The 25,377-nt window shown below is 60.3% G+C and overlaps 1 protein-coding gene across 4 annotated transcripts; it reads left to right on the top strand.

Moving 5' to 3' along the window:
• The first annotated feature begins 9,152 nt into the window (after nt 1–9,152).
• Nucleotides 9,153–25,200, top strand: SP2 (Sp2 transcription factor). Of its 4 annotated transcripts, XM_088067927.1 has the most exons (8): nt 10,387–11,033; nt 12,225–12,300; nt 13,272–13,487; nt 13,617–14,237; nt 14,769–15,069; nt 17,301–17,475; nt 19,060–19,253; nt 21,897–25,200. In XM_088067927.1, the coding sequence occupies exons 1-8, from the start codon at nt 10,687–10,689 to the stop codon at nt 21,995–21,997; spliced, it is 2,031 nt and encodes a 676-aa protein (XP_087924053.1). In that variant the 5' UTR covers nt 10,387–10,686; the 3' UTR covers nt 21,998–25,200. The 4 variants fall into 4 exon arrangements, with proteins under 4 accessions (XP_087924054.1, XP_087924053.1, XP_087924052.1 ...); XM_088067928.1 differs by lacking the exon at nt 10,387–11,033 and adding an exon at nt 9,153–9,209 and having other exon boundaries at nt 13,272–14,237; XM_088067926.1 differs by having other exon boundaries at nt 13,272–14,237.
• The last annotated feature ends 177 nt before the right edge of the window (nt 25,201–25,377 follow it).

Raw genomic sequence — 25,377 nt, 5'->3', positions numbered from 1 at the left:
ACCCACTGGGCCGGGCGAGCAGGAATGGCCGGGTCCCAGCCCGGCGGCCGGCTCTATCCTCCGCCCCCCCGCCCAGCTCCACCCCCGGCCCCGGTGATTTTAACCCTTGGAGGCAGAGCCGCGGCCCCGCCGCTTGACAGGAGCCGGCTCCGGTCCCAGGATCCGGCGGATGAAAGCGGAGGGAGGGGACGGGAAGTTCGCAGCAGACACCGCAAACAGGGGGGTAATTAAAGAAGAAAGCAACAACCGCCTCCCTCCCGCGCCCGTGGCCGCCTCCTCCTGACACCCCCACCCCCCCCGGGGACCCCCGGGCGCCCCTTCTGTCCCCACCCCCACCCAGACACCGCAGCTGTCCCCACCCCGCATGTTGGTGACACACAGGGGGTGGCCTCTCCTCCTGCCGCCCCCTCCCGAGACCCCCGGAGCTGTCCCCAAATCCAGAGGTGAAACGCAGGGGGTGGCCTCTCCTCCTGTCCCCCCCCCCCCGGGCCACCCCCTGCGTGTCACCTGTCCCCGTGGGGGGCTCAGTGCCCCCCATTGCGCCTCGGTTCTGTGCCGTGGGATAAATGGGACGGGGATGGACGCAGGGGACAATTTTGGGGTCAGAGCCGGACCCGCGGCAGCAGGGAGCGGAGTTCAGGACCCACCGCGATGGATTTGGGGCAACCCCAAAAATAAAAAGAAGCCCGGGAGGCTCTGGCTGAGCCTGTCCCAGCTCGGGCGGGGGTGTCCAACCCCCCCTGTCTCCCGTGTCCCCCCCCGAGGCTGCGGGAGGGACAAACCCCGGGAGCTGCCGGGTGACAACACCACGGCCAGTGGAGCCACTTAATCACCGGCGCGTCGTGTCCCCATTTCAAACCGCTGCGCCCGGCTGGCGGCCACCACAGCCCCGCGGGGACCCTGCTGGGGCACGGTGGGAGCCCACCCGTGCCCGGGACCCCAAAAAATCCCACGGGAAAAGGTTCTGGTGGCCCCGCAGAGCCGGGATCCCGGCTGCGGCGCGTGGGAGCCCGCATCTCCCGGCGAGCCTGGCAAGCGCCCGGCCGGGCGGAGGGTGCAGGGAACTCCTCCTTGGCCTCGGGGAAAACTCTCCTGGTTTTCATCATCCCAGCAGGGACGGCTCCACCGCCGCCGCCACCGAAACGCGGCTGCCTCGTGGGGCTGAGCGCGGCCCCACGGCCCCGGCCCTGCAGGGGCGTCCCGGGGGGATGGAGGGATGGGGACACCGGGGTGGGAACGGAGGGGTGGGGAGGGGGTCCTGTGATGGGGAGGGGGTCCCGTGCTGGGGAGGGGGTCCTGTGATGGGGAGAGGGGTCCTGCAGTGGGGAGGGGGATCCCGGGATGGGGAGGGGGTCCTGTGATGGGGAGAGGGGTCCTGCAGTGGGGAGAGGGTCCTGTAATGGGGAGGGTGTCCCATAATGGGGAGGGGGTCCTGTGATGGGGAGGGGGTCCTGTAATGGGGAGAGATCCTGTAGTGGGGAGGGGGTCCTGTCGTGGGGAGGGGGTCCTGTAATGGGGAAGAGGGGTCCTGCAGTGGGGAGGGGGGTCCTGGGATGGGGATCCTGCCATGGAGAGGTGGATCCTGCCTTGGGGAAAGGGATCTTGCAGTGGGGAGTGGGGTCCTGCAATGGGGAGGGGGATTCTGGGAAGGGGATCCTGCCATGGGGAACCCGGGAAGGGGATCCTGCCATGGGGAAGGGGATCTGGCCATGGGGATCCCGGGAAGAGGATCCTGCCTTGGGGAGGGGGATCCTGCCATGGGGATGGGGATCCTGCCATGGGGAGGGGGATCCTGCCTTGGGGAGGGGGATCCTGCCTTGGGGAGGGGGATCCTGCCTTGGGGAGGGGGATCCTGCCATGGGGATCCCGGGAAGGGGCAGGACAAGCGGCTGATGGGGGCTGGCTGTGCAGAAATGGGGTCGAACACAGGCACGGGGCTCTGCAGGGCACGTGTGGGGGGATTCACCCCAACCCCAGGGTCTCACTGTCCTCTGCCTGCCCGGGAGGGTCCGGGGCTGTTCCTGTGGCTGCTCCACCCTGGGGACCCCCGAGTGTTGTTGGGAGTGGGGTGGTGGCCTCGGGCTCCCTGGCTGGCCCTGAGGGCCGGATCGTGGCCACCAAGAGCTCTCTGGGGCAGAGTGGCCTGTGCAGCTCGGGCCATCCCAATTCCCACCCCAATCCCCAACCCCAATTCCCATCCCAAATCCCCATCCCTATCCCAATTCCCAATCCCCATCCCAATTCCCACCCCAACCCCAGTCCCCATCCCTGCCGTGCCACCACAGGGAGCAGGGACGGTGTCCCCTGGTCCCCACCTGCCCCTCACCCTCACACCTGGCCGGTCCCACATCGCTCCAGGGGCTTCTCCCAGTTCTCCCAGTGCTCCACCGGCTCAGGATGATCCCAGGCACTCCCATCCCGGCCATTCCCTGCTCCAGCTCAGCCTGGGAGGATGGGGGGGACACGGTGGGGACAGGGATGAGGAGCTGGGAGCACCTGACCCCAAAACCCCACTGGGACCCCCTGGACCCATCCCAAAACGCAGATCCCGGGCTGGGATGAGTCTGGGAGCGGGATGAGGCAGCGGGGCGGGACTGGGGGCACTGGGGGGATCAGGATTTGGGGTCTGGGGGCTCCTGGGACCCCCTCAGGCAGAGCTGGGACCACCCACCGGGAGGGAACGACGGCGCATTCCAGGGGGGATCTCCTCTCGCCACCGAGCCCCGAGCCGTGCCTTGAAATTACACCTAATTACACAGCTCATTTGCATAAATTATAAGGCAAGAGGCAAGTGCCTTCAATCCCTCCGAGTGATCAGGAGCCGCTCCGGGGGGAGGGGGGACCGGGGGGGTTCGGGGTCCTGCCCGGAGACGCTGCAGGAGGGGTCGGTGCTCCCCAAAACTGCAGCGGGACCCCGGAGCGTCCCCTCAGTCGCCAGAGGTGTCCCCAGGGCTGGCGGGGACACGCTGAGCCCCGACGGGTGACAGCGAGGGGGACAAGGGCGGGCTCGGGGGGTTGGGGACAGCGCTGTCGGGGGATGGAGGGACGGAGGGACAGAGATGGGCTGCGACAGTGACCTCCTTGTCCCCCCCAGGCACAGGAGGAACAGAGGCACAGCGATGTCACCACCCAGGGGGGTGCTGAGGGGACAGAGGGACACCCCAAACCCCCTCCCGGCTCCGGGAAGGCGACAATTTCCTCCTGGGCCATAAAAGAAATGTCCGAGTGTGCCCGGGGAGTGTCGCTGTCCCTGTCCCCGTGTGCGGGGGGTGGCGCTGAGCTCGTCCCTGTCCCCGAGCACGTCCTGATCAGTCGGGGTGGCCCGGGGGGGTCCCCGGGGGGGGCTCTGCCACAGGGCTGCGCCGTCTGGGTCGCCCCATCCCGGGGGGACACCCCGGGGGTGGCCGCGGGGCCTCAGACGGGGACAGACGGAGCTCCCCGGATCCTCCCCGCGGCTTTTGGGGGGCCCCACGCCCAGACGGCCCCGAGGGGGTGACGCCCTGAACCTGCTGAGCCTGGGGGGGACCCCGAGACTGCGGGCGGTGGCGCGCTGGGGACAGTGCCAGGTGACGGAGGGGTGAGGGTGGCACTGGGTGGTCACAGCCCTTGGGGGGTGGTCGCAGTCTTGGGGGGGTGTCGCGGTCCCCACGGGGGTGTCGCGATCCCCACGGGGGTGTTACAGCCCCCACGGGGGTTTCACGGTCCCCACGGGGGTGTCACAGCCCCCACAGAAGTGTCACAGCCCCCACGGGGGTGTCACGGCCCCCACTGGGGTGTCACGGCCCCCACGGGGGTGTCACAGCCCCCACGGGGGTGTCACAGCCCCCACTGGGATGTCACAGCCCCCACGGGGGTGTCACGGTCCCCACGGGGGTGTCACGGCCCCCACTGGGGTGTCACGGCCCCCACGGGGATGTCACAGCCCCCACAGAAGTGTCACAGCCCCCACTGGGGTGTCACAGCCCCCACTGGGGTGTCACAGCCCCCACGGGGGTGTCACAGCCCCCACGGGGGTGTCACGGTCCCCACGGGGGTGTCACGGTCCCCACGGGGATGTCACAGCCCCCACGGGGGTGTCACAGCCCCCACGGGGATGTCACAGCCCCCACGGGGGTGTCGCGATCCCCACAGAAGTGTCACAGCCCCCACGGGGGTTTCACGGTCCCCACGGGGGTGTCACAGCCCCCACAGAAGTGTCACAGCCCCCACTGGGGTGTCACAGCCCCCACGGGGGTGTCACAGCCCCCACGGGGATGTCACAGCCCCCACGGGGATGTCGCGGTCCCCACGGGGGTGTCACAATAACCGATAGGACACAACCCCTCCCTGTCCTCGGGCTGTGCCACCCCGGGGACAAGGCCACCCCCCCGTGCCATCCGCGGTGCCCTGGGGACAGCTGGCACAGCGCTGCCCACCCGCTCCCCGAGGCCAGGGCCACCTGCCAGCCTGGCAGAGATCTCTATCGCGATTATCGCGACGGGATTCCGCAGCCCGCAGCGTGCGCCGGGTCACGGCGTGCCCGGAGGCGGCGTTTCCTCAGCGGGAGCAGGAATTGCTGTCGGGACTCGAGCTCTGCGACGCGGCGACGGAGCGGAGGCTTAAAGGCGATTTTTAATTGGAGTTTTAATTAGTCCCGTGCTAATCTCGCTGCCGTATCTGCGCACAACCGGCCCGGCTGTCAGTCAGGGCATGGGGAAACCTGCCCGGCTCGGGGTGCGGAGCGCCCGGCAGCGCCCGGCCGGCACGGCGACATGGGGACACGGGGACATGGGGACATGGGGACATGGGGACATGGGGACACGGGGACATGGGGACATGGGGACATGGGGACATGGGGACATGGGGACACGGGGACATGGGGACATGGGGACATGGGGACACGGGGACATGGGGACATGGGGACATGGGGACATGGGGACACGGGGACATGGGGACACGGGGACATGGGGACATGGGGACATGGGGACATGGGGACACGGGGACATGGGGACATGGGGACATGGGGACATGGGGACACGGGGACATGGGGACATGGGGACACGGGGACACGGGGACATGGGGACATAGGGACATGGGGACATGGGGACATGGGGACCTAGGGACATGGGGACATGGGGACATGGGGACATGGGGACACGGGGACACGGGGACATGGGGACCTAGGGACATGGGGACATGGGGACATGGGGACATGGGGACACGGGGACATGGGGACATGGGGACACGGGGACACGGGGACATGGGGACATAGGGACATGGGGACATGGGGACATGGGGACATGGGGACACGGGGACATGGGGACACGGGGACATGGGGACCTAGGGACATGGGGACATGGGGACACGGGGACACGGGGACATGGGGACACGGGGACATGGGGACACGGGGACATGGGGACATGGGGACATGGGGACACGGGGACACGGGGACATGGGGACATGGGGACATGGGGACATGGGGACATGGGGACACGGGGACATGGGGACATGGGGACACGGGGACATGGGGACATGGGGACCTAGGGACATGGGGACATGGGGACATGGGGACCTAGGGACATGGGGACATGGGGACATGGGGACATGGGGACACGGGGACATGGGGACATGGGGACATGGGGACATGGGGACACGGGGACATGGGGACATGGGGACATGGGGACATGGAGACACGGGGACATGGGGACACGGGGACATGGGGACCTAGGGACATGGGGACATGGGGACACGGGGACATGGGGACATGGGGACACGGGGACACGGGGACATGGGGACATGGGGACATGGGGACATGGGGACCTAGGGACATGGGGACATGGGGACACGGGGACATGGGGACATGGGGACATGGGGACATGGGGACAGCGGGAATGGGGACAGCAGGGACAGTGGGAATGGGGAATTAGGGACATTGACAGTGGGGACCTGGGGACAGCAGGAATGGGAACATGGGGACAGCAGGCTGAGCTGGGGCCAGCACAGGGACACCGGGATGAGCTGGGGACGTGGGGACAGGACAGGGACAGGGACAGGGACAGGGACAGGGACAGGGACAGGGACAGGGACAGGACAGGGACAGGACAGGGACACTGAGCTGAACGGCGGACGCGGCTGCCCTGGGCATGGGACACGCGGGTGAGGTGGGCACGGGGCACGTGGGGACAGCGGGAATGGGGGCGTGGGGACAGGCTGGGGACACGGACGGGGACACCAGGCTGAACTGGGGACGTGGGGACACTGGGAATGGCACACACGGATGTGGTGGGGATGGGACACCTGGATGGGAATTGGGACATGTGGATGCTTCGGGGACAGTGACATCGCACCGGGGCTGGGACACCGGGGACACCGGGGACATCGCACCGGGGCTGGGACACCGGGCTGAGGCGGGAATGGGGACACGGATGCAGAGGGGACAGGGACACACGGTGGCACTGGGGACAGGGACACGGGGCTGGCACGGGGGAGGACCGGGAAGGGGAGTGGGCGCGGGAGGAGCTGCAGTGTCACTGCTCCGGTGTCACTGCTCCGGTGTCACTGCTCCGGTGTCACTGCTCCGTGTCACTGCTCCGGTGTCACTGCTCCGGGCCCTCTGGGTCCTCTCGGTGCAGCCTGGCCGTGCTGTGTGTCCCCGTGTCCCCTCTCACCGCACAGACACTGTCCCCGTGTCCCCCTCCGTGTCCCTGTGTCCCCTCACTGCGTCCCTGTCCCCTCTCGCTGTTCATCATTGTCACCTCCAGGAGGGTGGCCATGTCCCTTTCGCAGGCACGGTGACACGGATGGCGCCGGTGTCACTCCCGCCTGGGGAAACTGAGGCAGGTAGCGACAGGTTGGGACTTGTCCCTGCAGCGGGGGCGGGGCCGGGGCAGCGGAGCCGCCCGGGGGGGGCCGGGGGTGGCCCTGTCCCCTCCCTCCCCTGGTCCCCTGCTCGGGGTCCCCACTCCCCGGAGGGTGGCAGTGCCACGTGGGATGTCCCCGGGCAGCTCCGGGGTTGATGTCGCAGGGTCCCACCCCGAGGGTGACAATGCCATTTGGGGGTGTCCCCCGGCGCCCCGTGCTGATGTCGCGCGGTGCCACCCCCCCGGGGGGTGACAGTGCCACTCGGGGATGTCCCCGGGCAGCTCCGGGGTCCCTCTCGGTGCCGCAGGGACAGCAGCGGGGTCCTGCCCGGCTGTCCCCGAGGCGCTGCCACACCCCGCGCGTGGCTGTCCCCTTGTCCCCAGCTCAGGGACACAACGCCCGCGTCCCCCGCGCTGCTCCCCGCGCCTTTTACGAGCTTGGCCGCAGCCCGCGTGTCCCTGGGGGTGTCCCCGAGTGTCCCCAACCCCTGCCACCCCTCCGCGGCCACCCACCCGCGCCCCCTCCCCTCCCACCCGGGGATGGGGACGGACACACCGGGGCTGCTCCGGCACCCCCGGGACCCCCGGCTGAGTTTTTGGGGTGTCGGGGCGGGGGTGCCGGGCGGGTGAGTAAGCGGAGCGCGGTAATTAAAGGCGGGGAGGCTCTCGCCACAGCAGGTTCCCACAAATGGAGGCCCCGCGGCCACAGACACGGCACAACAAAGCACCGAGCAATTATTTGGCTCCAGTGGGAGCTGCCGGGCCCGTGGGGGCTGGAGCCAGCCGGGCACCCCCCCGGGAAAGCAGCGCTGGCACCGCCGAGGGGACCCCGGGAGGAGCGGGGGGACCCCCTCCTCACCCGATGGGGTGATGGGGACCCCCTCCTCATCCTCCTCATCCTCCTCGTCCTCCTCATCCTCCTCGTCCTCCTCATCCTCCTCATCCTCCTCATCCTCCTCGTCCTCCTCATCCTCCTCATCCTCCTCATCCTCCTCGTCCTCCTCATCCTCCTCGTCCTCCTCATCCTCCTCGTCCTCCTCATCCTCCTCACCCCCAGAGCGGATCGGTTTTGGGGGATGCCCGTCGGTTTTTAGGCGTCCCAAAATCTCTCTCGGGGGGGGGTTTGGACGCCCCAAAAAGCTCCAGTGCTGCAAGGGGATCCTCATCCCCTTGGATCCTCATCCCCTTGGGTCAGGGGTTGGGGATCGCCCAGTTTGGGCACCCCAAATTCTGCACGGGGATTGGGGTTCCCCCGTCCCTTCCTGAACACCCCAAAATCCTCCAAGCACCCTCTGCAGGGGGGATGGGGATCCCAATCCTCTCAGGGAACCCCGATCTCCTCTCAGAAGAGGATCGGGCACCCCTAATTCCCTCCCCTCGCCCCCCAAAATAATCCCGAACCCCCTGAACGCCCCAATCTTTGCCAACCTGAGCACCCCAAAGTCTGCACGGGGACCGGGGATCCCCAAAGCCCCCCGCACCCTGGGGGCACCCCAAACCCCTCCAGAGCCCCCCGGACACCCCAACCTCTCTGAGGGACCCCCCTGCAGAGCACCCCAACCTCTGCTGGACACCCCCTGGGGGCACCCCAACCCCTCCAAGCACCCCGAACTGCCCCAGCACCCCAAGTCTGCGATGGGGCTGGGGACCCCCATCCCCCGGGACACCCCAAAACCCCGCTGTGCCCCCTCTCCGGAGGGGTCGGGGTCCTTCAGGAGCGCCATCACCCCCCGGATCCCCCAAATCGCCCGCACGGACCAGCCCGGGGTGCCCCGAGGGGCCTTTGATGGGCGGGGGGCGAGGGGGATCCCCGGGACTCCCCTCCCGCCGGGGGACCCCGCTGACGTCATCCGGCTTCAACCGCTCAGACCCCTCCTCGCCAATCACAGGCGCAGCTCGTCCGCCTCGCGCTTTTCATTGGTCCATCAACCTGTCAATCAAAATATATCGACCGATCAAAATCCGGTGATTGATTGATCCCGCCCACGAGGAATATTCCCTCCCTTAAGACCTGTCAATCAAACAGCACCTAGCCTCAGGCCAGGCTTGCGTCCATTGGCTGTCTCTACTGTCAATCAAATATCTGTTCTGTTATTGGCTGTCCGCTGCCGTCCGTCACCTCTGAGCCCCGCACCCATTGGCGGAACTCTCCCCCCATCACGAGCCTTATTGCTCAGCTTAGCTGCCAATCAACCCTTAACCCGCCGCGGATTGGCCGCCAGTCCATCATCTCTCCTCCCATTGGCCAGGTCGCCGAGAAGCCGAGCGGCGATTGGTCGAAACCCCGCCGGGGGGCGGGCGGAGCAGGGCGGTTCCCGGCGGAGGAAGATGGCGCCGTGAGCGGGTCGGAGCCGCCGCCGCCCCCGGCCGGTCAGTGCGGGGGGGAGCGGGGCCGGGGCGCGGCCGCTCCGGAGCCGCCGGGGCGGGGAGCGGCCCGCGGCCTCCCCGACCCGCCCTCCCTCAGCGCACGGCGGGCGGGCGGCGCTTCCGGCAGCAGGGCCCGCTCGGGGGCGGGCCCGGCCTTTCGGACCCGCCTCCCCCGGGACCGCCCGGAGGGACCGGGGGGGTCCCGGGGATGAGACCGGGGGGTCCCCGGGGGGTCCCCGGCCCATCCCGGGGTCACTCGTGGGGGTCCCGGTGATGCGGGGTCAGGGCGGGCCCGGGGCTCCCCTCACGTGGGGCCGGGCCGGGCTCTGAGGGGGATTTCCCTCTCTCCCGGTTTTGGGGAGTTTTGGGGGGGTTTGGAGCAGGAATTTTGTGGGATTTGGAGAAGGATTCGGGCTGGTTCCGCTTGGGGGGGGTCCGTTCGTGTGGTGGGCTCGGGGTTGGTTCCCTTGGAAGGGTTCATAGGGCTGGGGAATTGGGGCACGGGAGGGATTCGGGATGGTTCCCAAAATTCCCTCGTGGGATTCGTTCCCCTGATGGGATTCGGGATGTTTCCCAAATTTCCCTCGTGGGACTCATTTCCCGATGGCATTTGGGCTGTTTTTCCTGGTGGGATTCATTCCCTGAGTGGGATTCGAGATGGTTCCCAAGTTTCCCTCGTGGGACTCATTTCCCTGAGTGGGATTCAGGATTGTTCCCGAATTTCCCACATGGGATTTGTTCCCCTGATGGGATTTGGGATGGTTCCCAAATTTCCCTCGTGGGATTCATTTCCCGATGGGATTTGGGCTGTTTTTCCTGGTGGGATTCATTCCCCGAGTGGGATTCGGGATGGTTCCCGAATTTCTTTCATGGGATTCATTCCCTGAGTGGGATTCAGGATTGTTCCCGAATTTCCCACATGGGATTTGTTCCCCTGATGGGATTCAGGATGGTTCCCAAATTTCCCTCACGGGATTCATTTCCCAATGGGATTTGGGCACCCGTCCCTCTTCCAACACCCCCAAAAATGGGATTTCTGCAGGGAAAATGGGATTTCTCCCAGGGAAAATGAGATCTCTCCCAGGAAAATGGGATTTCTTTCAGGAAAAATAGGATTTCTTCAGGGAAGATGGGATCTCTTCTGGGAAAACGGGATTTCTCCAGGGAAAACGGGATTTCTTCCAGGGAAAATGGGATTTCTCCAGGGAAAACGGGATTTCTCCAGGGAAAATGGGATTTCTTCCAGGGAAAATGGGATTTCTCCAGGGAAAATGGGATTTCTTCCAGGGAAAATGGGATTTCTCCAGGGAAGATGGGATTTCTCCAGGGAAAAGGGGATTTCTTCCAGGGAAAATGGGATTTCTCCAGGGAAAATGGGATTTCTCCTGGGAAAGTGGGATCTCTCCCGGGATCTGCCTCTCCCTGGCTGGCTCTGATTCGCAGTCAGGGCTGTTAATCCTCAGCTGTGCCCTAAATTCCGATGGAAGGGAGGGAACAGCCACACAAAATCCCCGGAAGAACATCCCTGCCTCTTCCCAGGCACCTGGAAGACTTTTCCCATTACTTTTCCCAGTTTTTTTCCTGTTCTCAGTGGCTCTGTGTGGGGAAATTCCGGATTTCCAGGGAGGAAATGTTATCCCAGGATATCCAAGAGGTTTTGGGGGGTCTCAGCTCGGGTTTTCCAGGAGTTTTGGCTGCTGGAGGAATTTTCTGGAGGTCGGGGCTGTCCCTGTCACCCTCAGCCACCCTAAATTCTTGGGATCTTATCCAGGGGAAATTCCCAAAGGAAATTTGTCTTCAAATCCAGAACAAAACACGGAGCAAATTGTGAGGATTTGGGGTTTTGTTTTTTTCCCGGCTTAAACCCTTTAAAAAGAAACCGTTCAAAACCAGGAATTCTTTCCATGAATTCCTTTTCATTCCCAAAGCTGGAAAAAACGGGCAGGGGGGAGATGGTGTGGGCTGGGAATTGGGAGATTTGGGGCTGGGAATGGGAAGATTTGGGGCTGGGAATGGGAAAATTTCAGGCTGGGAATGGGAAGATTTTGAGTTGGAAATGGGAAGATTTGGGGCTGGGAATAGGAAGATTTCAGGCTGGGAATGGGAAGATTTGGGGCTGGGAATGGGAAGATTTGGGGCTGGGAATGGGAAGATTTGGAGCTGGGAATGGGAAGATTTCAGGCTGGGAATGGGAAGATTTGGGGCTGGGAATGGGAAGATTTGGGGCTGGGAATGGGAAGATTTGGGGCTGGGAATGGGAAGATTTCGGGCTGGGAATGGGAAGATTTCAGGCTTGGAATGGGAAGATTTGGGGCTGGGAATGGGAAGATTTCAGGCTGGGAATGGGAAGATTTCAGGCTGGGAATGGGAAGATTTGGAGCTGGGAATGGGAAGATTTCAGGCTGGGAATGGGAAGATTTCAGGCTGGGAATGGGAAGATTTGGAGCTGGGAATGGGAAGATTTCAGGCTTGGAATGGGAAGATTTGGAGCTGGGAATGGGAAGATTTCAGGCTGGGAATGGGAAGATTTGGGGCTGGGAATGGGAAGATTTGGAGCTGGGAATGGGAAGATTTCAGGCTTGGAATGGGAAGATTTGGAGCTGGGAATGGGAAGATTTGGAGCTGGGAATGGGAAGATTTGGGGCTGGGAATGGGAGGATTTCAGGCTGGGAATGGGAAGATTTGGGGCTGGGAATGGGAAGATTTCGGCTCTCTGGACACACCTGCTTTGAAGTTGAGCTCTGTCACTTTTTGGGACTCAGCTCCTCCAAGCCACGGCTGCGCTGGAATTCAGCCAAACACCGGAAATCCGGGAATCTCCTCGGGATTTCCCTTTGGCAAGCAAACCCCAAACCTCAGGGCAAAGCCAACACACAGCGGGGTGACCCCATAACCCCCGAGTGAGACAGGAAAATTTTAGAGGCGGGGGAGAAACACCGGGAAAAATCCCTCAGGATCAGAACCTCGGGATTTGGAACGCTGGGCTGATCCCTCTCTCTCTCTGCTCTGTCCCCACAGCTGGAGGGACAGCATGGCAGCCACGGCCGCCGTCAGCCCCAGTGAATACCTGCAGCCCGCCGCCTCCGCCGCCCAGGTGAGTCCAGCCCATCCTCAGGGCTTTTCCCGGGATTCAGGAGCAGCCAGGAGTCCCTCCAAAGGCTCATTCCCCACTCCTCGTCCCGGTTGTTCCTCCTCCTCCTCCCTGAGGATGCGGGGTGGCGTTGGGGTTTGAGCTGCCTCAAAAGCCAGGGTGAATCTCCCAGGGTGTTCTCCACGGCTTTTAGGATTTTTCAATCCCAGGGATGGGATTTAAAAGATGATGTCATCACTGATTAAAAACAGTGGATGTTTTGGGAGGAATTCTGTGACAGAAAAATTAGGAATTTCTGCCCAGAAAGGTGGTGGAGTCACCTGGGGGTGTTTAAGGAGGGACTGGACAGGATTAAACCCTTTAAAAAGAAACTGTTCAAAACCAGGAATATTTCCCTGGATTCCTTTTCATTCCCAAAGCTGGAAAAACAGCAGGGAGATGGCGTGGACTAGGAATTGGGAGATTCTGGGCTGGAAATGGGAAGATTTCAGGGTGGGACTGGGAAGATTTGGGGCTGGGAATGAGAAGATTTGGGGCTGGGAATGGGATGATTTCAGGCTGGGAATGGGAAGATTTCAGGCTGGAACTGGGAAGATTTCAGGCTGGGAATGGGATGATTTCAGGCTGGGAATGGGAAGATTTCAGGCTGGAACTGGGAAGATTTGGGGCTGGGAATGAGAAGATTTAGGGCTGGGAATGAGAAGATTTGGGGCTGGGAATGGGAAGATTTGGGGCTGGGAATGGGAAGATTTGGGGCTGGAACTGGAAAGATTTGGGCCCTCAGTGCCGTGCTTGGGGTGACAAAGTATCCCCCAGGTTGAAGTGGACGATCACAAAGATATTTCCAACCTCAGTTGTTGGGGAATTCCACCATCCTCTAAAGGCACAGCGGGTAATTAAGCAGCTCCCTTAATCAGGGGAGCCTCATTAGCTGTTCCTGCAGGTTCCTGGCACTAACTGCCCTGTCTCCCCAGGACTCCCAGCCCTCTCCCCTGGCCCTGCTGGCAGCCACATGTAGCAAGATCGGTCCCCCCGCCGTGGAAGCCGCCGTGACGCCGCCGGCCCCTCCGCAGCCCACCCCTCGCAAACTGGTGCCCATCAAACCCGCCCCGCTGCCCCTGGGCTCGGCCAAGAGCAGCATCGGCATCCTGTCCTCCAAAGGGAACCTCTTCCAGATCCAGGGTTCCCAGGTGGGCACCTCCTACCCCGGCGGGCAGCTGGTTTTCGCCATCCAGAACCCGGCCGTGCTCAACAAAGGCTCGCGCTCTTCCTCCTCCTCCTCCTCCTCGTCCTCCTCCTCGTCCTCCTCCAACATCCAGTACCAGGCCGTGCCCCAGCTGCAGCCCGGCGGGGCTCAGACCATCCAGGTGCAGCCCAACCAGATCCAGATCATCCCAGGCACCAACCAAGCCATCCTCACGCCTTCCTCTTCCTCGCACAAACCCGTGCCCATCAAACCGGCGCCGGCGCAGAAAGCGGCGTCGGCAGCGGGCGGCGTGGTCAAACTGCCCGGGGGTGGCAACGTCACCTTGACCCTGCCCGTCAACAACCTGGTGAGCTCCGAGGCGGGCGGCCAGGCCCAGCTGCTCACGGACAGCCCTTCCAAACCCGGCAAAAAACCTCGGAAAAAGGCTCTGTCCCCCGCCCAGCCGGCCGCCGTGGCCGTGGCCGAGCAGGTGGAGACGGTGCTGATCGAGACCACGGCGGAGAACATCATCCAAGCCGGTAACAACCTGCTGATCGTGCAGAGCCCCGGCTCGGGGCAGCCGGCGGTGGTGCAGCAGGTGCAGGTGGTGCAGCCCAAGCAGGAGTCGCAGGTGGTGCAGATCCCGCAGCAGGCGCTGCGTGTGGTGCAGGCCGCCTCGGCCACGCTGCCCACCGTGCCCCAGAAATCCTCCCAGAACTTCCAGATCCAGGCGGCCGAGCCCACCCCCACCCAGGTACAGCCTCCTTGGAATCTCTGCCCTGTTGTTTTGCTGGGGTTTTAGGAGCTGGAGGGTTTTGTGAGACGTTCCCGCTGTGGTTTGGCTGTTGCTGAGTGAATTCCCTGGATGTTGGGAGCGCGGCCGTTCCCTCTGCAGGGATTTAGGAGCTCCACCTGCTTTTATAGGATCTGGAGGAGCTCGGTGTCCCTGAAACCTCCCCAGTGCCACGGCTGGGGTTGGGATGAGCCAGGGAGCTCCCGGGACACGAGGGGAGGTGGGAGAGGGGTTGGTGTCTTTGTGTTGCCTTGGGTGAAATCCAGGAGCTTTCTCCTTTCTCCAGGAGACGCACAAAAGTCCAGGTTTACTTCCCGGTGAGGCTGGGGAGGGGCTGGGATGCATTTCCCAGACAAGCTGCGGCTGCCCCACCCTGGCAGTGTCCAAGCCCAGCTTGCAGCACCCTGAGCCAGCAGAAGAAATCCCTGGCAGTTAAAACAAGACAACCTTTAAAACCCCTCCAAATCCCAAACCTTCCTTCCTCTCCTCCAGATCTACTTCAAGACCCCCTCTGGCGAGCTGCAGACCATGCTGCTCCAGGAGACCTCCTCCGTGCCCGTGCCTCCACCTCTGGGCACGTCCTGCGGCAGCCCCGCGTCGCGCAGCCCCGGCCCCGGCGCCGGCCGCAAACCGGCCCCGCGCAAGGAGCGGCCGCTGCCCAAGATCGCCCCGGCCGGGGGCATCCTGAGCCTGAACGCGGCACAGCTGGCGGCAGCTGCCCAGGCCATGCAGACCATCAACATCAACGGCGTCCAGGTGCAGGGAGTCCCCGTCACCATCACCAACACCGGAGGTGGGTGGCGGGACTTGGGGATGGGAGAGGGTGTGGGCAGCTCAGGGAGGGTGGGAATGTGGGATGGAATCGTCCTTGGATCAGATCAGATCAGATCAAATCAAATCCCTTGTGCTCCTGAGGGAGGATGGGAACAGTGAGCAGCTCCCTGAGCTGCCTGAGGATGGGAATGTGGGATGGAATCGTCCCCGGATCGGGTCAGATCGGTTCGGATCAGATCAGATAAATCCCTTGTGCTCCTGAGGGAGGATGGGAACAGTGAGCAGATCCCTGAGGTTCTCAAGGATGGGAATGTGGGATGGAATCCTCCCTGGATTGGATCAGATCGGTTCGGATCAGATCAGATTAGATCCCTTGTGCTCCTGAGGGAGGCCAGGGACAGTGGGCAGCTCCCTGAGCTCCCTGAGGATGGGAATGTGGGATGGAATCGTCCCCGGATCGGGTCAGATTGGTTCGGATCAGATCAGACCAGATCAGATCAGATCAGATTAAATCAAATCCCTCGTGCCCCTGAGGGAGGACGGGGACAGCGAGCAGCTCCCTGAGCTTCCCAAGGATGGGAATGTGGGATGGAATCCTCCCCGGATCAGATCAGATGGGATCCCGAGGGGCTCTGCAGTGTCAGCACCTTCTGGAGTGTTTCCCAAAGTGCCCTTCGGGTGGTTCCAAGCACATCCCGGAGAGCTGTGGATAACAGGGATGGCTGCCTGCCCAACCCAGGAAGCACCTGAGGTTTCCTGGGAGCCCAGCCCAGCTCTGTTCCCTCCTCAGCTCTGTGTCCAAATCCTTGGGATGCCTTTTTTCCAGAGGACTAGGACCCAGCCAGGCAGAGGGACAGGTTGGATCCCATTCCAGATCCCCATCCCAGGGCTGGAACACCTCCCTTGGATCCCATTCCAGATCCCCATCCCAGGGCTGGAACACCTCCCTTGGATCCCATTCCAGATCCCCATCCCAGGGCTGGAACACCTCCCTTGGATCCCATTCCAGATCCCTATCCCAGGGCTGGAACACCTCCCTTGGATCCCATTCCCATCCCAGGGCTGGAACTGCTCCCTTGGATCCCATTCCAGATCCCCATCCCGGGACTGGAACACCTCCCTTGGATCCCATTCCAGATCCCGGTCCCGGGACTGGAACACCTCCTGCATCCCTTTGGAATGAGGAACTCTCCCAAGTTCCCAAAGCCGGGAGAGGCACATTCACACACACAGCTCCGTCCTTCCATCTCCAGGGATCACCATTCCAGAGGGTGAACCCCTCACTCCAGGGATCTCCCTAAAGCCCAAACCCAGCCAGACACAGCCCCGCTGCTCCTGATCCCAGGAATGTCACCTCCCTGTCCCCATTCCAGGGCCAAACCCTTCCCAAGGAGCCGAGGGGAGGGAGCTGTGTCTGCGGGGAGTTTTATCTCCTTCCTGAGCCAGCCAGTCCTGCTGCCTGCCGTGGTTTTTTCCAGCAGCTGGCTTTGGCACCGGGAATCTGCTCCTCCTCGCCAGGCGTCAGCAGAAATCCCGGCCCGGCGCGGTTTCCCGCTCCGCCGTTCTCCCGGGATTGGCTTTTGGGGGTTGGGGGGGGTGTGATTTAATTAGAGATCCCAACGAATGTGGAGGGGACCGGTAGGACCTGCTGCCCACGGGTGTGACGAGCTGAGCCAGGCCTCAGCCAGGACATTCCCACCTCCTCCCAATCCCTCGGCTTCGCGCTTCCCCGCCGGCGGATCCCTCGCTCTGCCTGCACTCCCTCCCTGCTGCCTCTGCTCCTCCGCTGCCAAATCCCATTTGTTCTCCTCCTCCTCCTCTTCCTGCTGCTGCCCTGGGAGCAGCCATCCCGATCTCAATCCCAATCCCGATCCCGCTTGCTGACGCTGACCCCGTCTTCTTCTTTCCAGCCCCCGTCACGGCTGCCAGGGACGCCCGAGCCTGGAGCGGCCCTTAGGCTGCGGGGTAAGTCCCGTTTTTTTGCTCAATATATTGCACGTTTTTTCAAAGTTTCTTTTTTGTTTCCTCTTTGAGCCCTTTTTTTCCCTGCCCCCCTAAAAGGGTCTTTTGAAAACTTTGAAAACTTTGAAAAACCGCACAGTATATTCAGAAAAAAGGGACTTACCGGGAGCGGCACGTGGCAAAGGGGGCTGTGCTGCATGCGGGGATAAATTTGGGATATTCCCTGCTCCAGAGGGTCCGCTGGGAGGAGCGTGGATGGATCCTGACTGCCCCTTTATCCCTCCCCAGGCCAGCAGCAGCTGACGGTGCAGAACGTGTCCGGCAACAACGTGACCATCAGCGGGCTGAGCCCCACCCAGATCCAGCTGCAGATGGAGCAGGCGCTGTCCGGGGATGTCCAGCCGGGAGAGAAGAGGAGGAGGATGGCCTGCACCTGCCCCAACTGCAAGGACGGCGACAAGCGGTCAGTTCAGAACCTGGGAAGGGCTCATCCGGCTTGGATCTGCCTCTCCTGGGTTATCCCAGGGTGGTTTATCCCGCTTGGATCCGCCTCTCCTGGGTTATCCCAGGGTGGTTTATCCTGCTTGGATCCGCCTCTTCTGGGTTATCCCAGGGTGGTTTATCCCGCTTGGATCCGCCTCTCCTGGGTTATCCCAGGGTGGTTTATCCTGCTTGGATCCGCCTCTCCTGGGTTATCCCAGGGTGGTTTATCCCGCTTGGATCTGCCTCTTCTGGGAGTGGCTTATCCTGTTGGATCTGCCTCTACTGGGAGTGGCTTATCCCACTTGGATCCGCCTCTTTTGGGAGTGGTTTATCCCGCTTGGATCCGCCTCTTCTGGGCGTGGTTTATCCTGTTGGATCTGCCTCTACTGGGAGTGGTTTATCCCGCTTGGATCCGCCTCTCCTGGGTTATCCCAGTGTGGTTTATCCTGCTTGGATCCACCTCTTCTGGGAGTGGCTTATCCTGTTGGATCCACCTCTCCTGGGAGTGGTTTATCCCACTTGGATCCACCTCTCCTGGGTTATCCCAGTGTGGTTTATCCTGGTTGAATCCGCCTCTCCTGGGAGTGGCTTATCCCACTTGGATCTGCCTCTACTGGGAGTGGCTTATCCCACTTGGATCTGCCTCTACTGGGAGTGGCTTATCCCACTTGGATCTGCCTCTACTGGGAGTGGCTTATCCCACTTGGATCTGCCTCTTTTGGGAGTGGTTTATCCTGCTTGGATCCGCCTGTCCCAGAGTAACCTGGAGTGGTTTATTCTGCTTGGATCTGCCTCTCCTGGGCGTGGTTTATCCCGCTTGGATCCGCCTCTTCTGGGAGTGGTTTATCCTGTTGGATCCACCTCTCCTGGGAGTGGTTTATCCCACTTAGATCCGCCTCTCCTGGGTTATCCCAGGGTGGTTTATCCCACTTGGATCCGCCTCTTTTGGGAGTGGTTTATTCTGCTTAGATCCACCTCTCCCAGGATTGGTTTATCCCGCTTGGATCCACCTCTCCCAGAATAACCTGGAATGGTTTATCCTGTTGGATCCACCTCTCCTGGGCGTGGTTTATCCCGCTTGGATCCACCTCTTTTGGGAGTGGCTTATCCTGCTTGGATCCGCCTCTCCTGGGAGTGGTTTATCCCACTTGGCTCTGCCTCTTTTGGGAGTGGTTTGTCCCACCTGGATCTGCCTCTCCTGGGTTATCCCAGTGTGGTTTATCCTGCTTGGATCCACCTCTCCTGGGCGTGGTTTATCCCGCTTGGATCCACCTCTCCTGGGTTATCCCAGTGTGGTTTATCCTGCTTGGATCCACCTCTCCTGGGCGTGGTTTATCCCGCTTGGATCCGCCTCTCCTGGGTTATCCCAGTGTGGTTTATCCTGTTGGATCTGCCTCTCCTGGGCGTGGCTTATCCTGTTGGATCTGCCTCTCCTGGGCGTGGCTTATCCCGCTTGGATCCGCCTCTCCTGGGCGTGGCTTATCCCGCTTGGATCCGCCTCTCTCGGGTGTGTCTCATCCCTCTGGCTCCGCCTCTCCCGGGCTGACCCCGCCTTTCCCCGCAGGCCGGGCGATCCCGGGAAGAAGAAGCACATCTGCCACATCCCCGAGTGCGGCCGGACGTTCCGGAAGACGTCGCTGCTGCGGGCGCACGTGCGGCTGCACACGGGCGAGAGGCCCTTCGTGTGCAACTGGGTGTTCTGCGGCAAGCGCTTCACGCGCTCCGACGAGCTGCAGCGGCACGCGCGCACCCACACAGGTCTGGGATATCCCTGGGTACCCCCTGTTCCCAGGGGAGAACCCAAAAACAGGTCTGGGGTGTCCCCGGGTACCCCCTGTTCCCAGGGGAGAACCCAAAAACAGGTCTGGGATATCCCTGGGTACCCCCTGTTCCCAGGGGAGAACCCAAAAACAGGTCTGGGGTGTCCCTGGATGCACCCTGTTCCCTGGGGAGAATCCCAAACAGGTCTGGGGTATCCCTGGGTACCCCCTGTTCCCTGGGGAGAACCCAAAAACAGGTCTGGGGTGTCCCTGGGAAATTTTGGGGACACAGGGATTTGGGCACACAGGGATTTGGGGACATGGGGATTTGGAGACAGAGATTTGAGGACAGAGATTTGAGGACAGGGATTTTGGGCACACAGATTTGGGCACACACAAAGATTTGGGCACAGGGATTTGGGCACACAGATTTGGGCACACAGGGATTTGGGCACACAGATTTGGGGACACAGGGATTTGGGGTCACAGGGATTTGGGCACACAGGGATTTTGGGCACACAGATTTGGGGACACAGGGATTTGGGGTCACAGGGATTTGGGGTCACACAGATTTGGGCACAGGGATTTGGGGTCACAGGGATTTGGGCACACAGGGATTTGGGCACACAGGGATTTGGGCACAGGGATTTGAGGACACAGATTTGGGCACAGGGATTTGGGCACACAGGGATTTGGGCACACAGGGATTTTGGGGTCACAGGGATTTTGGGGTCACAGGGATTTGGGCACACAGGGATTTGGGGTCACACAGATTTGGGCACAGGGATTTGGGCACAGGGATTTGGGCACACAGGGATTTGGGCACACAGGGATTTGGGCACACACAGATTTGGGCACACAGGGATTTGGGCACAGGGATTTGGGCACACAGGGATTTGGGGTCACAGGGATTTGGGGTCACAGGGATTTGGGCACAGGGATTTGGGCACACAGGGATTTTGGGGTCACAGGGATTTGGGCACACAGGGATTTGGGGTCACAGGGATTTGGGGTCACAGGGATTTGGGCACAGGGATTTGGGCACACAGGGATTTGGGGTCACACAGATTTGGGCACACACAGATTTGGGCACACAGGGATTTGGGCACAGGGATTTGGGCACAGGGATTTGGGCACAGGGATTTGGGGTCACACAGATTTGGGCACACACAGATTTGGGCACACACAGATTTGGGCACACAGGGATTTGGGCACACAGAGATTTGGGCACACAGGGATTTGGGCACACAGGGATTTGGGGTCACAGGGATTTGGGCACAGGGATTTGGGCACACAGGGATTTGGGCACACAGGGATTTGGGCACACACAGATTTGGGCACAGGGATTTGGGCACACAGGGATTTGAGGACACAGATTTGGGCACAGGGATTTGGGCACACAGGGATTTGGGCACACAGGGATTTGGGCACAGGGATTTGGGGTCACAGGGATTTGGGGTCACACAGATTTGGGCACAGGGATTTGGGCACAGGGATTTGGGCACACAGGGATTTGGGCACACAGGGATTTGGGCACACAGGGATTTGGGCACACAGGGATTTGGGCACAGGGATTTGGGCACACAGGGATTTGGGCACACAGGGATTTGGGCACAGGGATTTGGGGTCACAGGGATTTGGGGTCACACAGATTTGGGCACACAGGGATTTGGGCACACAGGGATTTGGGCACAGGGATTTGGGCACACAGGGATTTGGGCACACAGGGATTTGGGCACAGGGATTTGAGGACACAGATTTGGGCACAGGGATTTGGGCACACAGGGATTTGGGCACAGGGATTTGAGGACACAGATTTGGGCACAGGGATTTGGGGTCACACAGATTTGGGCACAGGGATTTGGGCACAGGGATTTGAGGACACAGATTTGGGCACAGGGATTTGGGGTCACAGGGATTTGGGCACACAGGGATTTGGGCACACAGGGATTTGGGCACAGGGATTTGGGGTCACAGGGATTTGGGCACACAGGGATTTGGGCACAGGGATTTGGGCACACAGGGATTTGGGCACACAGGGATTTGGGCACACAGGGATTTGGGCACACAGGGATTTGGGCACACAGGGATTTGGGCACACAGGGATTTGGGCACACAGGGATTTGGGCACACAGGGATTTGGGCACAGGGATTTGGGCACACAGGGATTTGGGCACACAGGGATTTGGGCACACAGGGATTTGGGCACACAGGGATTTGGGCACACAGGGATTTGGGCACACACAGATTTGGGCACAGGGATTTGGGGTCACAGGGATTTGGGCACACAGGGATTTGGGCACACAGGGATTTGGGCACACAGGGATTTGGGCACAGGGATTTGGGCACACAGGGATTTGGGCACAGGGATTTGGGCACACAGGGATTTGGGGTCACAGGGATTTGGGCACACAGGGATTTGGGCACACAGGGATTTGGGCACACAGGGATTTGGGCACACAGGGATTTGGGCACACAGGGATTTGGGCACACAGGGATTTGGGGTCACAGGGATTTGGGCACACACAGATTTGGGCACACAGGGATTTGGGCACACAGGGATTTGGGCACACAGGGATTTTGGGGATGGCACATCCCCGAGGCAGTGCCAAACCCCCTGATCCTGTCCCCTCTCCCGCAGGTGACAAACGCTTCGAGTGCGCGCAGTGCCAGAAACGCTTCATGCGCTCCGACCACCTGACCAAGCATTACAAAACCCACCTGGTCACCAAGAACTTGTAGGATCGGGACAGAGAGAGAGAGAGAAAGATTCCCTCCCATCCCAAATCCCGGGAGGGACCACGGGGACCTTCCCCACCCTCCCGACCGTGCACAGCACCCCCAAAAAAATGGGGTGGGGGGTCCCTGTGACCCCCCACAGGCTCAGGGGGGGTGACCCAGAGCTCCCCCAGAGCCCCCCAGGATGTGGGGCAGGAGAAGGGGACGCCCAAGAGGCTCCACAGCACATTCCTACTTTATATTTAAAGTCTATAAATAGCTATAAATATCTATATAACCCCTTTGGAAAAAAATCCCTGTTTTTCTATGGAGATCGTTGCCTTACACTCCCCCTCTCCCAGATCCCGACCCTGTGGATCATGAGTGCTTTTTTTAAAAATCTATTTAATCCCCTGGATTTTCTCTCCCAAAACTCAATTTTTTATTTTTTTTTTTTTTTTTCCAGCCAATTCCTTGCTCTCAGTTTTTATTTCTGAGCAACTTTGGCATTTTCCCCTTTTTTTTTTTTTTAAATTTTGGGACTTCATCCCTTTTTTTTTTGGTTTTTTTTTTGTGGGAGTTGTGTTTTTTCTGTGTTTTTTTCCCTGTTTTTTTTTTTTTCCTGTATTTTTTTTTTTCATTTAATTTCCTTTTGTTTTTATTTTTTTTTTGGGGGGGGGGTTTTCTTCGTTATTTTTTTTCTAAATTTCAGGACTTCACCCCCTTTTTTCCTATTTTTCCCCCCGTTTTTCCTGCCCGGTGTGTGCAGATCCCTGCCCCCTGTACAGTGTACATTGTATCATAGATTATATTGCTTTGGAGCTTTTAAATTAAACAAAATCCACTTTATTTTTTAGTTGTTGTTCCCGCCCGAGGGCGTTTTCCCTGGATTATGTGATGGATCTGTTCCCAGTTTTCTGAGCTGTACCCGGAGGCAGCCGGGAGCTTTTCCTTGCTAAATAAATTTAGTCACCAGAGGCAAATCCAGGCTCCTTCCCTCTCTCTCTCTTTTTCCCTTTATTTTTATTCCCGGGAATGTTGTGGAAAAGCGGGATTTGGTGGATGGGAATGCCCAAAACGGACGGAATTTGGAGTTATTGGCGGGAAGATTGATGCTCTGCTGTTGGTGTGAGGTTTGTCCCCAAATCCTGGCCCTTGTCACAGGTCACAGCATCCCAAATGTCCCCAAATCCCTGTCCCCAAATCCCTGTCCTTTGTCACAGCATCCCATATGTCCCCAAATCCCTGTCCCCAAATCCCTGTCCCTTGTCACAGCACCCCAAATGTTCCATTCCCAAATCCCTGTCCCCAAATGTCCCTGTCCCCAAATGTCCCTGTCCCCAAATGTCCCTGTCCCCAAATGTCCCTGTCCTCAAATGTCCCTGTCCCCAAATCCTGGCCCTTGTCACAGGTCACAGCATCCCAAATGTCCCCAAATCCCTGTCCCCAAATCCCTGTCCCTTGTCCCAGTATCCCAAATGTCCCCAAATCCCTGTCCCCAAATCCCTGTCCTTTGTCCCAGTATCCCAAATGTCCCCAAATCCCTGTCCCCAGATCCCTGTCCCTTGTCACAGCACCCCAAATGTTCCATTCCCAAATCCCTGTCCCCAAATGTCCCTGTCCCCAAATGTCCCTGTCCTCAAATGTCCCTGTCCCCAAATCCTGGCCCTTGTCACAGGTCACAGCATCCCAAATGTCCCCAAATCCTGTCCCCAAATCCCTGTCCTTTGTCCCAGTATCCCAAATGTCCCCAAATCCCTGTCCCCAAATCCCTGTCCTTTGTCCCAGTATCCCAAATGTCCCCAAATCCCTGTCCCCAAATCCTGGCCCTTGTCACAGGTCACAGTATCCCAAATGTCCCCAAATCCTGTCCCCAAATACCTGTCCTTTGTCCCAGTATCCCAAATGTCCCCAAATCCCTGTCCCCAAATCCCTGTCCCTTGTCACAGCACCCCAAATGTTCCATTCCCAAATCCCTGTCCCCAAATGTCCCTGTCCCCAAATGTCCCTGTCCTCAAATGTCCCTGTCCCCAAATCCTGGCCCTTGTCACAGGTCACAGCACCCCAAATGTCCCCAAATCCCTGTCCCCAAATCCCTGTCCCTTGTCACAGCACCCCAAATGTTCCATTCCCAAATCCCTGTCCCCAAATGTCCCTGTCCCCAAATCCTGTCCCCAAATCCCTATCCCAAATCCCTGAACCTTGTCCCAATATCCCAAATATCCCCAAATCCTGTCCCAAAATCCCCGTCCTTTGTCACAGCATCCCAAATATCCCGAAATCCCTGTCCCCAAATCCTGTCCCTTGTCCCAATATCCCAAATATCCCTGTCCCCAAATCCTGTCCCCAAATCCCTGTCCCCAAATCCTGTCCCCAAATCCCTGTCCTTATCACAGCATCCCAAATGTCCCTGTCCCCAAATCCCTGTCCCCAAATTCTGTCCCTTGTCCCAATATCCCAAATGTCCCTGTCCCCAAATCCCTGACCCCAAATCCTGTCCCCAAATCCCTGTCCTTTGTCCCAGTATCCCAAATATCCCCAAATCCCTGTCCCCAGATCCCTGTCCCTTGTCACAGCACCCCAAATGTTCCATTCCCAAATCCCTGTCCCCAAATGTCCCTGTCCCCAAATCCTGGCCCTTGTCACAGGTCACAGCATCCCAAATGTCCCCAAATCCCTGTCCCCAAATCCCTGTCCCCAAATCCCTGTCCCCAAATCCCTATCCCAAATCCCTGTCCCTTGTCCCAATATCCCAAATATCCCCAAATCCTGTCCCCAAATCCCCGTCCTTTGTCACAGCATCCCAAATATCCCGAAATCCCTGTCCCCAAATCCTGGCCCTTGTCCCAATATCCCAAATGTCCCTGTCCCCAAATCCCTGACCCCAAATCCCTGACCCCAAATCCCTGACCCCAAATCCTGTCCCCAAATCCCTGTCCCTTGTCCCAGTATCCCAAATATCCCCAAATCCCTGTCCCCAAATCCCTGTCCCTTGTCACAGCACCCCAAATGTTCCATTCCCAAATCCCTGTCCCCAAATCCTGTCCCCAAATCCCTGTCCTTGTCACAGTATCCCAGATATCCCTGTCCCCAAATCCTGTTCCCAAATCCTGTCCCCAAATCCCTGTCCCTTGTCACAGCATCCCAAATGTCCCATTCCCACTTTCCTCGTGCTCAGTGCCCCTAAATCCCTGTCCCCACCATGTCCCAGCACCTCGTCACCACCTCCCCAGGTCCAAATGTCCCCAGATCCCTGTCCCTTGTCACAGCATCCCAAATGTCCCTGTCCCCAAATCCTGTTCCCAAATCCCTGTCCCCAAATCCCTGTGTCCCCCACATTTCCCCCGTGTCCCCTGTCACAATCCCCGCCCCACGCAGGCCCAGCTGTGCCATTCCCGCCTTCC

This window comes from Pseudopodoces humilis, chromosome 29, assembly GCF_049639895.1.
Source record: "Pseudopodoces humilis isolate 2021_Gansu_Grassland_sample_001 chromosome 29, ASM4963989v1, whole genome shotgun sequence".
Classification (NCBI taxonomy): Eukaryota; Metazoa; Chordata; class Aves; order Passeriformes; family Paridae; genus Pseudopodoces; species Pseudopodoces humilis.
This window is presented reverse-complemented; position numbering and strand designations above follow the sequence as displayed.